Raw genomic sequence first — 13806 nt, 5'->3', positions numbered from 1 at the left:
TCTGAAAAATCAGAAAATAAAAGAACAAGGTTTTCCTGCCATTCCTGGATAAGCAAATAGTTAATGGTGGAAAACTCTTCTTTATAAAAGAATTCCAGTTAGTACATGAACGAGGAATGATTGGGTTAGAAAAATCACCATTTTGCAGCTCCAAATGAAATAATATACCTAGGAAACAATCATCAAAGCATGCTAAACCCTTAGAGGAAGAACTGATGAAGAACTCTATATTGGATGAATCAGGCTGACAACCTCAAGCCCATGGTCAATCTTAACCTCAGAAAAAAGAACCAGTCAGCCTCCAGACATAGTGAAAAGAGAGCCCAACATCGTCTACAAAGAGTTGTTGCCAAAAAATTGAGCTTGAACCTGATGAAGATCATTGATCCAAATGTCATTTATAAGACCTATAAGGGCTAGAGGGACGTGTTAGATTATTACATAATAAGGGTACAGCCCAAAATATAAAAACTTCTGACCAACACATGACCCAAGTTTTTCATTAAATAATGGCAGGGGGAAATAAAGATAGAAAGGAAAACATCAGATATTAAAAGAGACTTAAGATTTTGCATATAAGTGAAATGCATGTGAACATTTGGGGGCTGTTGACAGACACACTAACTTCAAAAGACATTTATAAGATAATCTAAAAAATTATCTGGCTAGGTATTAGACTATATTAAGGAATTACCTTTTAGGTGTGATAATGGTATTGTGGTTGTGTTTATAAAAGGAGCTCTTATCATTTAGAGATACACACCGAAGAATCTAAATGATATAATGTCTGGGATTTGCTTTAAAATAACTCAGCTATGAGTAGACGTGGGAGGGTGACGGGTGAAGATGAAGCCAGCTGGTGTGTGTTAAAAATTCCTGAAGCTGGGTGATGGGAACAGGTAGTTTATACCAGCAGTCGCCAACCAGAGGTCCACGGACTACTCGTGGTCCGTGAGGTCCGAAAGGTTGGCGACCACTGGTTTATACTGTTTTCTATTTTGTATTCGTTTAAAGTCTTCATAATACAATCTTTAAGAAAATATTGTTCAAGTTCGGCTGGCGTGGCTCAGTGGTTGAGTGTCAACCTATTAACCAGTTGGTCATGGTTTGATTCCTGGTCAGGGCACATGCCCGGGTTCGGACTCAATCCCCAGTGTGGGGCATGCAGGAGGTAGCCGATCAATGATTCTCATCATTGATGTTTCTCTCTCTTTCCCTTTCCCTTCCTCCCTCTGAAATCAATAAAAAAAATTTATTTTTTTTTTTAAAAAAGAAAATATTGCTCAACAATAAGGGGCTGCTTTAGGAGGCAGATCGCATTACTACAGGGGTACTATTGGGAGGACTCGCATGGGTGTGGGTTGCCCTGGGAGCCTCTCAGGTCCTTCCATGAGGTTCTGTGAGCCTGATTTAGACTCTTCAATGGCTAGGAGCAAAGAGGGGAGACCGTTTCTTAGGTCTCTCTCTCTCTCTCTCTCTCTCTCTCTCTCTTCACTAGAATAAGGAGAAATCAGGGGTGCCAGGATATTTGGGGAGGGCTCCAGGAGAGAAGCTGGCAGCTTTGCCCTGGGCTGTTAAGCCCCACATTTCACTAAGTGCTTATACCTCTACAGCCAAGAATGGAGGGTGGCCTCAGCCTCCTATGGCTGGGTGTGAGCTGAAATCTTGAAGCTGAAAACTGGGAGGCAAGTGGATTGCTTAGGGTGCTGGGTGGGGATGTGGGGAATAAGGGAGGTTGCCACATAAGCTGGCCCTGGGGTGCAGAAGGGACCTGGTACTTGGAGAGATGCAGAGTGAAGAAAGGGCCAGAGGAGTTTCGACTGGGAGGAGCTGCGTGGGGCAGATACACCCTGTATGTGAGGAATCCAAAGTTCCCCAAGACCAGGGCCAGGGCTGCCTCCAGCGCTCGCTCACCTGTGCGGGCATCCAGGCGGAACCTCCCCTGCTCATTCCCGCTGACCATGCGGTAGCCAGTCTTCTCAGACCCCGGGCGGGTGAGGGTGGCCAGCTGCAGCACCTCCATGCCGAGCAGGGCGTCCTCGGGCACCTGCACGCTGTGCTCCGTGTTCAGGAACACGGGCAGGTAGTCTTCGAGGCCCACCACGGACACCGTGACGGTGCCCAGTGTGGACAGCGGGATCGGGGCGCCCAGGTCAGAGGCACGGACGGTGAGCTGCAGTGCTGCCTGCGGCCCGACCCGCAGGGGCTTCTCCAGTCGGATCACACCCGTGGTGGCTTCGATGGAAAAGTGGCCTTCGGCAGAGTCCGGCAGGGAGTAAACCACCTGGGCGTTGGCGCCTGTGGAGGAGACCGAGGGCATTTGGACAGTTCATGGTAAACGGTGCAAGGTCAGAGGATGTGTCCTGTGAGGGTGGTGGGTTTGGAAACACGTGACTGGAGACACTAGGGCTCCTCCACCCTGAAAGGGGAGGTTGGGGCTAAAGCAGGTAGGGGCTGAAGTCGCCACCTCCTAGTCTTGGAAGGGCTGTCGTGGGCTAGGGTCTGGGAGATCTGGGTGGTCACAGAGGCAGGACCAGTACTAATGATTCTCAGCTCCAAATAGGTAGCACTTGATCATTATCTGAGGCACCATGGAAGGAAGGGCTGCCTAGGAAGTAGGGAGCTTCCTGCCCCTGGAGGTGAGCAAGCACTGGCTAATTGAGCATTTGCAGTGCTTTGTAGCCATTCGCTGCGTTTGCACTATTTGCCCTTCCTGATACCCCTGCGTCCCCCCAAAAATCTCTCACCTCCTTCATCACCAAGCTAAAGCTCACTTCCTCTAGGAAGTCTTCAATTTACTTCGCTGGGGTCAAACAAAAGAGAATATTTTGATCCCACTTTTATCATCATCATCATCATTATCATATCCTATGTTGATCTGACTACTTTTGACCCCAGGGCATTTTTTTACCCTACCTCAATTATAAAATTTGACTCAAGAAAAATTGGACACACACACACATACACACATACATACATACACACATACATGACACCCCATGTATATGTATGTGTGTGTGTAGAATCACAATAAAACACTTGATGGCAGAAGCTATAATTGGAACAATATGGAACAAATACTTCCTGATGATTCCAATATGCCTTGTAAATTTTAAAAGGAAAAGAATTAAATCTAATGAAAATGATGTCATTAAAATGAAAATGTAAGATATTGAAAAGGATTCCACATTATTGTATAGAAAATTGATCAAGGAATTTAGTAGGCTTAATGAAGTCTGTGCCCCAAACTCCTTTCTTATAGCAAATTAATCAGAGTTAAATAATTCTGATTGGTATACATCAGATTAAATTAGTATACTTAAGATTTCACTTTTAGGAATATATCCTCTAGAATAATCAACCCAATAAAGGACATTCAAAATGTCCTTGAGGTTAAATGGCAGGATTGAAAGGGCTCCAGGTCTAAGTGGCAATGAGAAACAATGAGGCTGAAATGCTCTGTACTAGCCTCAAAAAATTGCCAAAATCTTTTGTCATATAGCACTGAGGTATACAGTTTGTGAATATTTTCCACTTGTAAGTGTCCATAAACTCAGTGAGGAGGCACAGTCCTTACCAATCCCAGAGCAACACACAGAGCCAAACCCTCACTCAAGGTGACCCCATGAGCAAATGGCTTCCAAGCCTTCCTGTTCTCACCTTGGTCTGGATCCCGAGCCAGTACCACGGCCACGGGGGTCTTAATGGTGGTGTTGTCAAAGACAGCCACAGCACAGTGGCTGGGGAAGAAGCGGGGGGCGTTGTCATTCACGTCCTCCACCTGGAGGGTCACATCTGCCTGGCAAGATTGGCCGCCTCCATCCGTCGCCTTAGCAACAAGGCTGTACACATCCTTCCTCTCTCGATCTAGGGCTGTGAGTGTGGTCAGCACCCCTGTCCAGAGAAATGGCAGCAGGTAAGCTTTCTCTGGGGAGAAAAGAAGGCCAGCCTATAGCCACTCCCCTCCCCCAATACCTGCTCACTTCCCTAATCCTCCCAAACACACTCCACCACCACATCACCAACTTGACATCCACACCAACAAGCTGCAAAGAGGCATAACATTTCAAAAGAGCAATTAGACAATTTCTAACAACACATAAACTGTGTTTATCCTTTAGCCCACAATTTCACTTCTAGGAATATATCCTCTAGAATATTCAACCCAATAAAGATATTATTTATAATAGCAACATACTGAAAACATCCTATATGTTTTTCAAAAAAGACTGGTTAAATATATTATGATTTAGCCATACAGTAAAATACTGTGCAACCAAAAAGGAATTATAATAGAGCTTTACATACTGTCTTGCTAATTTCTCCAAGATATTGTTATGTGAAAAAAAAGCAAGTCACAAAATAGAATTCTGTATAGAGATTTTGGAGATGCATGGAAAACCAATCTAATAGACTATACACCAAGAGTGCTTATCTTTGGGGGAGAGGCTAATTATTATGTAGGCTTTCCAATTTCTGCATAATATGCGCCTACATTGTTTGAATTTTTGTACAATAAATATGTATTATTTCCATATTGAGAAAAACCAGCCCCCCCCTTTTTTCACCCCACTAATCATCCTGCAGCTGAACTAACAACAGCAGAAAGAGATCAGGTAACCCACCTGGGGTGACTCAGCATTCCCATTCTGGAGTCAGGAAGGACAATGTTGTCTCCTGTCTATTCAGCCAGCTTCCTGGGACACCACTCTCACCGCCACCTCCCTGCTCAGGAATCTCCAAAGCTACTGGTTCCAAGCCAAGTGTTGGCAGCTGGCCCATCGTGACCGGGCCCCTCTGTGCTGCCCATCCCCACACACTCCCGTACATCAGGACAGGGATCCTACCTTTGTGGGCTGCTCTTCCAAAGGAAGCAGACCCCATCCTGTCTTTACCAAACTCTCACAGCCCAGCCTCTCCCAGGGATTCCCAGTCTGTCCTTCAGGACTTTCAGCTTCCTGCTCTCTGCTTTGTCCCCTAACTAATGATAATGACAATGGCAACCACATCTGTTGAATTCTTATTATGTGCCAGACCTGGGCTAGGCTTCCACATACTTTATCTCTGATCCTTACAATAATACAGGTTTTATCCCCAGTCTGCAGATCTTTGACCTTGACACTCACCTGCCTAAATCCTTCAGTGGCTCTAAAGGTGGATTTGGTGCCCCTCTCCTGAGGGTCTTATCCTTTGCCCTGTCTCCTCCCCTTCAGTGCACCAGTTTCTGGCCCTCTGTAAGGTCCTGATGTGCACGCTCTTTGCAAAAACTAGGTCTTTGTGTAAATTCTCCTTCTGTCTTGTTTGTCCCTACTACTTACTACTCTTTTATCCCCTGGCTAATTCCTCTATGTCAAGTCTCACATAAAATGGCCTTTCTTCAGAGAGCTTTTACTTAATCGCCTAAGTCAGGTTCTCCTATCAAAATTCTCCTTAAAACCCTGCATTTTTTTCTTAACTCAGCACATTTCAAACCACTGATTCAATGACTGCCTTTCCTATTAGATTATAAAGCCTAGATCTTTGTCTTATTAGTTTATTCATTATGTCCCCAGCATCTAGTTCAATGCTCAGCACATTGTGCCAGTATACATGTTTGCTGAATAAATGGATGGATGGATAAATTAATTCCTGTTTCTTTCCCCAAGGAGCCTACCATAATACTGGGCATTTGGTATTCAATAAATAAATGGTTCAATCCTGTAGCTCAGGAAACCCACCTGTATGAGGATCTAGTTTAAATTCATCTGCTCCAGGACCATGCAGAGTATATGTGATCTGAGCATTGGTATCAGAGTCCAAGTCTGTTGCAGAAACTTGCAAAATGAAGTGTCCTGGAGATATATCTTCACTGACTTTGCCAGTGTAGAGAAGCTGGAGATAGAAGACAAAGAAGAGGGGAATTGTGGGAGATTCATTTAGATCTAGAGAGAGGCAGGGTGACACAGAGAGAGACAGAAACACACAGAGAGAGTTTAGGGTTTAATTATATGAGGACCTTAGGGAAATATCCCTTATCAAAAATGTAACTGCCCTTGCCCTAGCCAGTTTTGCTCAGTGGATAGAGCATTGGCCTGCGGACCGAAGGATCCCGGGTTCGATCCCAGTTAAGGGCACGTTCTTAGGTTGCAGGCTCCTCCCTGGCCTGGGCCTGGGCCCTGGTCGGGGCGTGTGCAGGAGGCAACCAATCGACGTGTTTCTCTCACATCGATATTTCTCTCTATCTTTCCCTCTCTCTTCCACTCTCTCTAAAAATCTATGGAAAAATATATCCTCTGGTGAGATTTTTTTAAAAAAGAAAAGTAACTGCCCTGTCTGCATGTTTGTGAATACCTATAACCAGGAGGAAGTTATCTGTGTTGGCATGTATTACCCATGCAGAAGTGGGCACATATGCATATATGAGCACGGGGGGGGGGGGGCAGTGCAGTGTGTCTCGGGAGGCAGGTCTTTTCTTTATGGATGCATTTGATAATAAGGATCCATGCTAACAAACTGAGCCATAGAAGGGGTTTCCAATTCGGGATGGCAGGTTGTGCTTGGAGAGTGAAGAAGTTACTTTATTTCTGGGCATGTTTTGCAGAGAAATAGTCCTTTGTAGGGCGTGTAGGGGCAGAGGCATAGACCATGGATCCTAAAGAGCTTGATGACATCCCTATGGGAAGACCAAGGAATTACTTAGAATGATCCCTGCTCAAGGCACTAGTTTGAGGCCAGCCGGGGAAAAGCAAGGACCGGGTGTAGTCAGTGATGGCCAGTCTCAGAGATGGTCCCCTGAGTCCTTCTCCTTCCTCTTGCGCTTCACTCCAGCTTCCCACCCACCCAACCCTTCACCAGGCTCTCACCTGTGAGCACTGAGGGCTGTTATCATTGATGTCCAAGACAAAGATCTCCACAATGACTGAAGCCTGGAACTTGCCATCAGAAGCTGTGATTCTGAGCAAGTACTTGGCTATGTGCTCACGGTCCAGGGTTTTCCTTGAGAAAATACTCCATTCATCTCCCACTTGGCTGATGCCAAACTGGCCCAAGGGGTCTCCCTCTAAAAACATGAGACAGAGATTCCAGAAGCTGAGCAATTCCAATGAACCAAGCTTTGTGCCACAGGTGGCTGCCCACCTGACACTTTTAGAATTGCTGGCCCTTAACTAGGGATTCACAATTCTACATTAAGTCAGTTGTTTATTGTTATGAAGCATAACCATGTCTTCCAACTTCAAGGGCCACATGTGTAATGGAATTATTAGTGCCAGAAACACCACTCCAAAATATGTGCCTAAGGCAGGTTTCTTATTTTTTTTTGGAAGGAATTGGAGGAAGTTAAAGGGAAGGCATTTTAATTCTATACAAGAACCTTCTAGTATCTGTTCAACAGTAGAGGGGGCTGGAGAGTGACCAACAATACTAAACTCTCTGAGGTCTTATTTTACAGCTGAGGACACAGACTAAGTTGAGGGTCAGGTGATTACTAGGTTTGCTTCTGAGTCATCTTTCCTTGACACCATCCACTGGTAGAAGAGATGGGTTTCTGAGGTTCTAAGATTCCAGAGTTCCAAGATTCAACTATTCTAAGAGTTGATAACATTCTATTATCAGAGCTTTAAAGACTTGTGTTTTCAGAGTCTGATATAAGATGACATTTTATTCCCTAAGACTACATATTTCAAACAGTTCTGATCTAGGATCTGTCTCTAGGAATCTATGATTCTTGGTTGGGACTTCAGACTCTCCTCCAGAAGCTGTGAAAGCCGAAGGAAACATATCTATGGGAATGGGATGACATGGCACCTGGAAGAGGGGGGAAGGGACATTGAGAAGTAAAGAAACTCTTTTGGTCACTAGTTGACTGCTTTAGCCCTTGGACATGAATTGGGGGTAATTTAAGTTTGCAATAGGTATCCACTGAGGAGAGCAGTTTGTAGAGGATGGTTTTAATCCCAGATGGAAGCTTGAGTGTGACCTTGGTCCAGTTTCTCCCTCTATCTGGGCTTTGGTTCTCCTATATGTGAAATGAAGGGATTGGGCTGTTTTTATTGCAACACTTAGGTCTTGTGATTGACTAAGAAGCATTTTCTACTATCCACAACTTGCTCTAGGCAAAAGACTATTTTACAAGAACAGTCATGATGTGAGAGAGTTCTCGTGGATTACTTAACTGTTGATGCCTTCTCCATCTCCCAGAAGCTGAGAACAGTTACAGTATCTCATTTCTACGCTATCTATGCCACCTAAAGTAATAAGAGATCCTCTTTGCAGAGCCCTTTCCAACTTATAAGGGGCTCTCAGAATTTTTTCAAGTTACATTTTACTAGCATTCCTGTCATGTGAATGAAAACAGGCATGCCAAGTCTGTAGATGGAGCAACTGAGGTTCTGGGAAGGTCAGTGATTTACCAAGGTCACACTGTTAATAAGTGGCAGGGCAAAGACTTAAACCCATGTCTTAGGGCAACTCTTACTGGACTTCAGTGCACCCCAGTGCCTCCATTCCAAGATAGGTATTCTTACCTGTGATATAGCAGGTGACCTGTCTGTTCTGCTCAGAGATATCGGCATCAAAGGTTTTAAGAGTGGCCACAGATTCTCCAGGTTCACTGTTCTCAATCACAGATCCTCTGTAGTCTTCAGAAGCAAATTTTGGAGCATTGTCATTCTCATCTGTAATGGAGACTTCGACCAGGACCTGAGAAGATAGCTGGATGGTCCGGCCATGATCATAGGCTACCACATAAAAGTGGTAGGTCTGGCGGGTCTCACAGTCAAGTTCCTGGAGTGTGGTGATCCAGCCAGTCTCACTGTCAATGGCAAAGAGCTCATGGATATTACTATCAGGGTCCACGGGCAGTCTGTAACTCACTTGGCCATCCTTCCCAGTGTCCTGGTCATTGGCTGTCACTTGAATGACTGCAGTCCCCACTGGCATATTCTCAGTGAGGATCGCCTTATATGGATCAGCCTCAAATATAGGCCTGTTGTCATTGACATCCTTCACTTGGATGTTGACAGACACCAAGGAAATCAAGTTAGTGTCATTGTGGGGGCAATGTGCCATCAAGTCAATCTGGTACCATTTAGTGGACTCATAGTCCATGGCCTTCCTCACCTTTAGAGCTCCTGTGTTTTGGTCCAAGGAGAAGACACCATCCCTGTTGCTCTCTGGTGTGGTGCCCTGCACTAGACTATAGATAACTGGGTCTTGAGCTGCTACTGCCTTGACAGAACCAATTTCAGACCCTTCTGGAAGGTCTTCGGATGCAGAGAAAGTATACAGAGGTTCAGAAAATTTGGGCAAGGATACTTCATTATCAACCACCTGAAGTCGTAACAGCACCAGAGAGTTCCAGTGAGGAGGTCCCCCATCTTGGGCTTTGATTTTTAAGTCAAAGACCTGATTTTCCAAGCCCACCAGGCTCTCTTTCACCTTGACAACACCAGTGGTTGGGTTAATGTCAATGATCTGTTCATGCAAATCCTCTATTGAGTCCACTGAGTAGGTGACATCTGCATTTTGACCCTCATCTGCGTCATAGGCCAGCACCTGAATAACTGGGGAGTCTTTACTGACATTGGATTGAATGGACACTGTGTACTCAGAGGCTTTGAACTGTGGGGCATTGTCATTTTCATCTGTGAGGATGATCTTCACAGTACAGAAGCCCACTTTTCCTCCTCTATCCTGAGCCCTGACTTTAATAGCAATGACTCTTTCTGTTGAATTTTCTCGATCCAGTTTCTTCAGAGTGGTGATCTGGCCACGGGGGTTTATGGAGAACTTCTCATCTGCTAGTTTATTGATGATGGTATAATCTACAGTGCCATAGGGACCACTATCTTTATCTATGGCTAGCAACTCAATCACCTTAGTTCCTATCTTTGCATTCTCTGCTAACTCTGCTTCATAAACATGCTGCTGGAACTCTGGGCTGAACTTATTGGCATTTGTGGTGTTGATATACACGGGCACAGTTGTTTGGAAGACCCCATCAGAAGCACCTACCCTCAAATTGTAAAAAGGGCCCGGGTGCTTTTTGCAAAGGCTTGGCATAGAAATTATTCCTGAGGAGCTGTTAATGGAGAACTGCCGGTCCTGATTGCCAGAGAGAATCAGGTACTCTACACGAGAGGTGTCCCTGCTGTCGGGGTCAAGAGCTTGGACTTTGAGAGCCAGGTGTCCACAGGTTGCCAGCTCACTGACAATGGCTTCATACTGAGGTTGCCTGAACTCTGGAGGGTTGTCATTGATGTCAGACACACCGACAACCACAAGGGTTTCCCCAGTGAGTGGAGGGTTTCCTCTGTCCATGGCCCTAACCTTCACATGAAAGTGCTGTTGGGATTCATAATCCAGCTCTTGAACTGTGGACATCTCCCCTGTGCTCCCATTGATCTGGAAGAATTTGGAAACATCCGAGCCATCCTCTACAATCTGATAGGAGACATCACGGTTCTGCCCTGAGTCCTGGTCAGAAGCCAACAGTTGGATCACAGGTGTCTGCGCAGGCAAGCCTTCTGAGATCGAAGTGGTGTAGACCAATTGGGAGAACGTGGGAGGATTATCATTGACATCCTCCACCAGGACTTCCACAGTGGCTTCAGAAAATGACCCCTGAGCTGTGTCTGTGGCCCTGACTGTGAACACGTGTTTGGTCTTAGACTCATAGTCCAAAGGGCCTGTTACTGTTAGCACACCAGTCTTAAAGTCAATGGTGAACAGCATCAAGGGCTCTTCCTCCACAATGTTGTAGATGAGTCGAAGTCCCTCTGGACTCCGGGCCTGGGTGTGGAGAATTGGGGTGTATAGTGTGATATTTTCAGGCACTCTGACTTTATAGTAAGGACTCTGAAACAGTGGGTTGGATTTATTTCTTACAATGACAAGTACCTCTTCTGTAGTCTGGAGGGATGGGGTTCCTCCATCCTGAGCAATGACTTTGAGGCGATACTTATTTAAAGCTTGATAATCAAAAGGTTTCTTCAGTGATATGTCCCCAAGATAGGGGTCAATTCGAAAATATGTGTACTCTTCTGCAAATGCATATGTGACAGCACCATTTACCCCCAAGTCTTGGTCACTGGCAGATACCTGAAAGATGACATCCCCTGGCTCTGTGCCATCTTGAATGATTGTGTAATAAGGCAGATGCTTAAATAAAGGGTGATTATCATTGACATCTTCAACAGAAACTATGACCAGAGCCTGAGCCACCCGTTGAGGGGTCCGATTGTCCCTCAGTTCCACTGCCAACTTATGTATGTCCTGTTGTTCTCGGTCAAAGGCCACACCTTTTGTCTGCAACACGCCTGCTGACTTGACCATACAAAACATATCAGTGCCATTTAAGAGGGAGTAGTAAAGGGTATCATTCAAATGATTGCCCTGAACGCCAAGAATCACCAGTGCCTTTCTGTCTTGCAAATTCTCCTTGACTGTTGCCCTGTAGACATTCTGGTCAAACTGTAAGCTTGTGTTAAGAGCGTGTGTCAAAGAAATTTTTACCAGTGCAGTATCCTGATACAGGCCATCAGAAGCCCTAATGGTGAGCTCCCGGGAGTGTCCCAGGAGAACAGGATTCAACACAGATATTCGACCATCGATAGGATGGATAGCAATAGCTTCATCGGCATTGCCAGTTTTGATGCTATAACTGACTTCCGAGTCATCGTCGCTGGCCCACACTGTGAGGAGCTCCATACCCCGATGGACAGGCATCACTGTTGCTACCTCATATATCTGGTCTGAGAACCTGGGAGGAGAGTCATTTACATCTCTGATATAGATGATGACCTGAGCAGGCCTGGGTGCAAATAAGATGGGGCTTCCTTGGTCATGGACATAGATGCTGAATTGCAAAGAGGGCATGCTCTCATAATCCATCTCTGAAATGATGGTTAGTGTTCCCATGCTGGGATCAATTTTGACAAACTTCAAGGCCTCTTGCTCCAAAATTTCATAGACCAACAAGGAATTAGCTTCTTTGTCACTGTCGGAGGCACGAATCACAAAGGGGCTATTGTTTTCATCCGTGATCATGCTGTACAATGGAGCTGCTTCACTAATTTGGCCCACAAAAGTCGGCCTTAAGAACATGGGAGCATTGTCATTTTCATCAATGATGTAAACAACAACCAGGATGTCAGTAAATGCTCCCGCCATATTGCAGCCTCGGATTTTCAGCTGGTAAGATGAAATTTTCTCATGATCCAAGTTCTTCTGGGTGGAAATGAGGCCGGAATATGAGTTCAGGGAGAATACACCATCCTTGTTTCCCTCTCTTAACTCATAGGTAACTTCTGAGGAGCTTGTAGCTGAGACAAGGAGGATTGGGGAACCAACAGGGATTGATTCAGGAATCTCTACAAAGTACTCGGCTTTTGAAAAGATGGGGGCGCTGCTTTCTGAAGGGTGGACATGAATGATCACCGTAGCCAGGTCATGCCACCGTGGGGAGCCTTGGTCTTCTGCCTTCACTGTCAGAGTACAGCGGGCATGATTTGTCTGATTAAGTTTCTGGGCTAGAGTGATGATGCCTAGTAGGGCATCGATGTTGAAGAAACCCTCACTGTTCCCTAAAACAAAAGATAAGACAAATTGAAGTTAATTATACCCTCAAGAGGTACAAACTAAGCTTTCTACATTGGTAAAGAGACTATCATACAAAACTTGGACAGGGCAAAATTCACATCCCGTGTCACCTGGATTTAGTTATGATATAATATATAGGGTATGTGTATATATATGTATAATATATGTGTGAATTTTATTATATATGTGTACACATATACATATATAATAATAAATGAACATTATGTTCTATGAGGGAAGACAGCAAGTCATGTCATCTCTGTTCCTCTACAGCATCCAGCTTGCTAAAGTATTAATTATTATGAAAGGTAATTATTATTAAATATCATTAATTATGAATTATTAAACATTACAAATTATCATTACAATTAGATACTAGATGTTATCATTTTTGTTACATTAATTACCTATAATTAACACTTATCAGTGATAGCAATAATCCCTGGCATTTGTAGAGTATTCTACAGTTTACAGCATATATTAACATATATTTTCTCTTTCAATCTTTACAAAGGCCTTCTGGCATAGGTAATGTTATCCAATTTTTGAGATGAAGAAAACTACCTAAGAGATACAGATACAAAATCATGATGTGGCCTTAGCAGGAAATGAAAATCACTCCTAAAACTATGCTATACATCCTATAAAGTATTATAGGTCCCTTCTATTATATAGGCACAAAGATATTCTATTTTTAAATGTTGCATACACTTATAAGCATCCTCTATAGTCATTGGTATGTTTATATAACATACTAGAGGCCCGGTGCATGACATTTGTGTGGGGGGTGGAGGAAGGGTCCCTCAGCCCAGCCTGTGCCCACTTGCAGTCCGGGACCCCTCAGGGGATGTCTGCCTGCCAGCTTAGGCCTGCTCTCCACCTCAGGGACCGGGCCTAAGCCGGCAGGCGGACATCCCCTGAGGTACCTTAGGGGAGCTAAGGAGTGAGGGAGAGAATCTCACCACCTCCCTCGAATGAAGGTAAGCCGGGAGCCCCGGCTTTCTGGCTGAAGGGGAGCTCCCCCTTGTGTGAGCGATTGACCAGCGAGAGGGCAGTTCCTGCATTGAGCTCCTGCCCCCTGGCGGTCAGTGCGCGTCATAGCGACTGGTGGATCTGCCATTCGGTCAGTTTGCATATTAGGGTTTTATTATATAGGATGTGCAAATTCTCTTGTAACAACCAGTAGTCCCTTAGTTGTTGTTCTTACCATCTTTGAAAGTACATTAT

General features: G+C 44.9%; 1 protein-coding gene across 1 annotated transcript in view; it reads right to left on the bottom strand.

The window, feature by feature from the left end:
- Positions 1–13806, bottom strand: part of FAT2 (FAT atypical cadherin 2) — a 70465-nt gene that overhangs the window by 21558 nt on the left and 35101 nt on the right. Inside the window, exons 10-14 of the mRNA XM_014456173.2 lie at positions 8505–12563; positions 6843–7039; positions 5718–5871; positions 3661–3894; positions 1915–2298 (exon numbers count right to left, since the gene is read on the bottom strand). Coding sequence (XP_014311659.1) covers positions 1915–2298; positions 3661–3894; positions 5718–5871; positions 6843–7039; positions 8505–12563 — 5028 coding nt within the window. The remainder of the gene's footprint in view (positions 1–1914; positions 2299–3660; positions 3895–5717; positions 5872–6842; positions 7040–8504; positions 12564–13806) is intronic.

Source organism: Myotis lucifugus, unplaced genomic scaffold, assembly GCF_000147115.1.
Source record: "Myotis lucifugus unplaced genomic scaffold, Myoluc2.0 scaffold_56, whole genome shotgun sequence".
NCBI lineage: Eukaryota > Metazoa > Chordata > Mammalia > Chiroptera > Vespertilionidae > Myotis > Myotis lucifugus.
The sequence above is the reverse complement of the archived record's forward strand: the minus strand, read 5'-3'. Positions and strand labels throughout refer to the sequence as shown.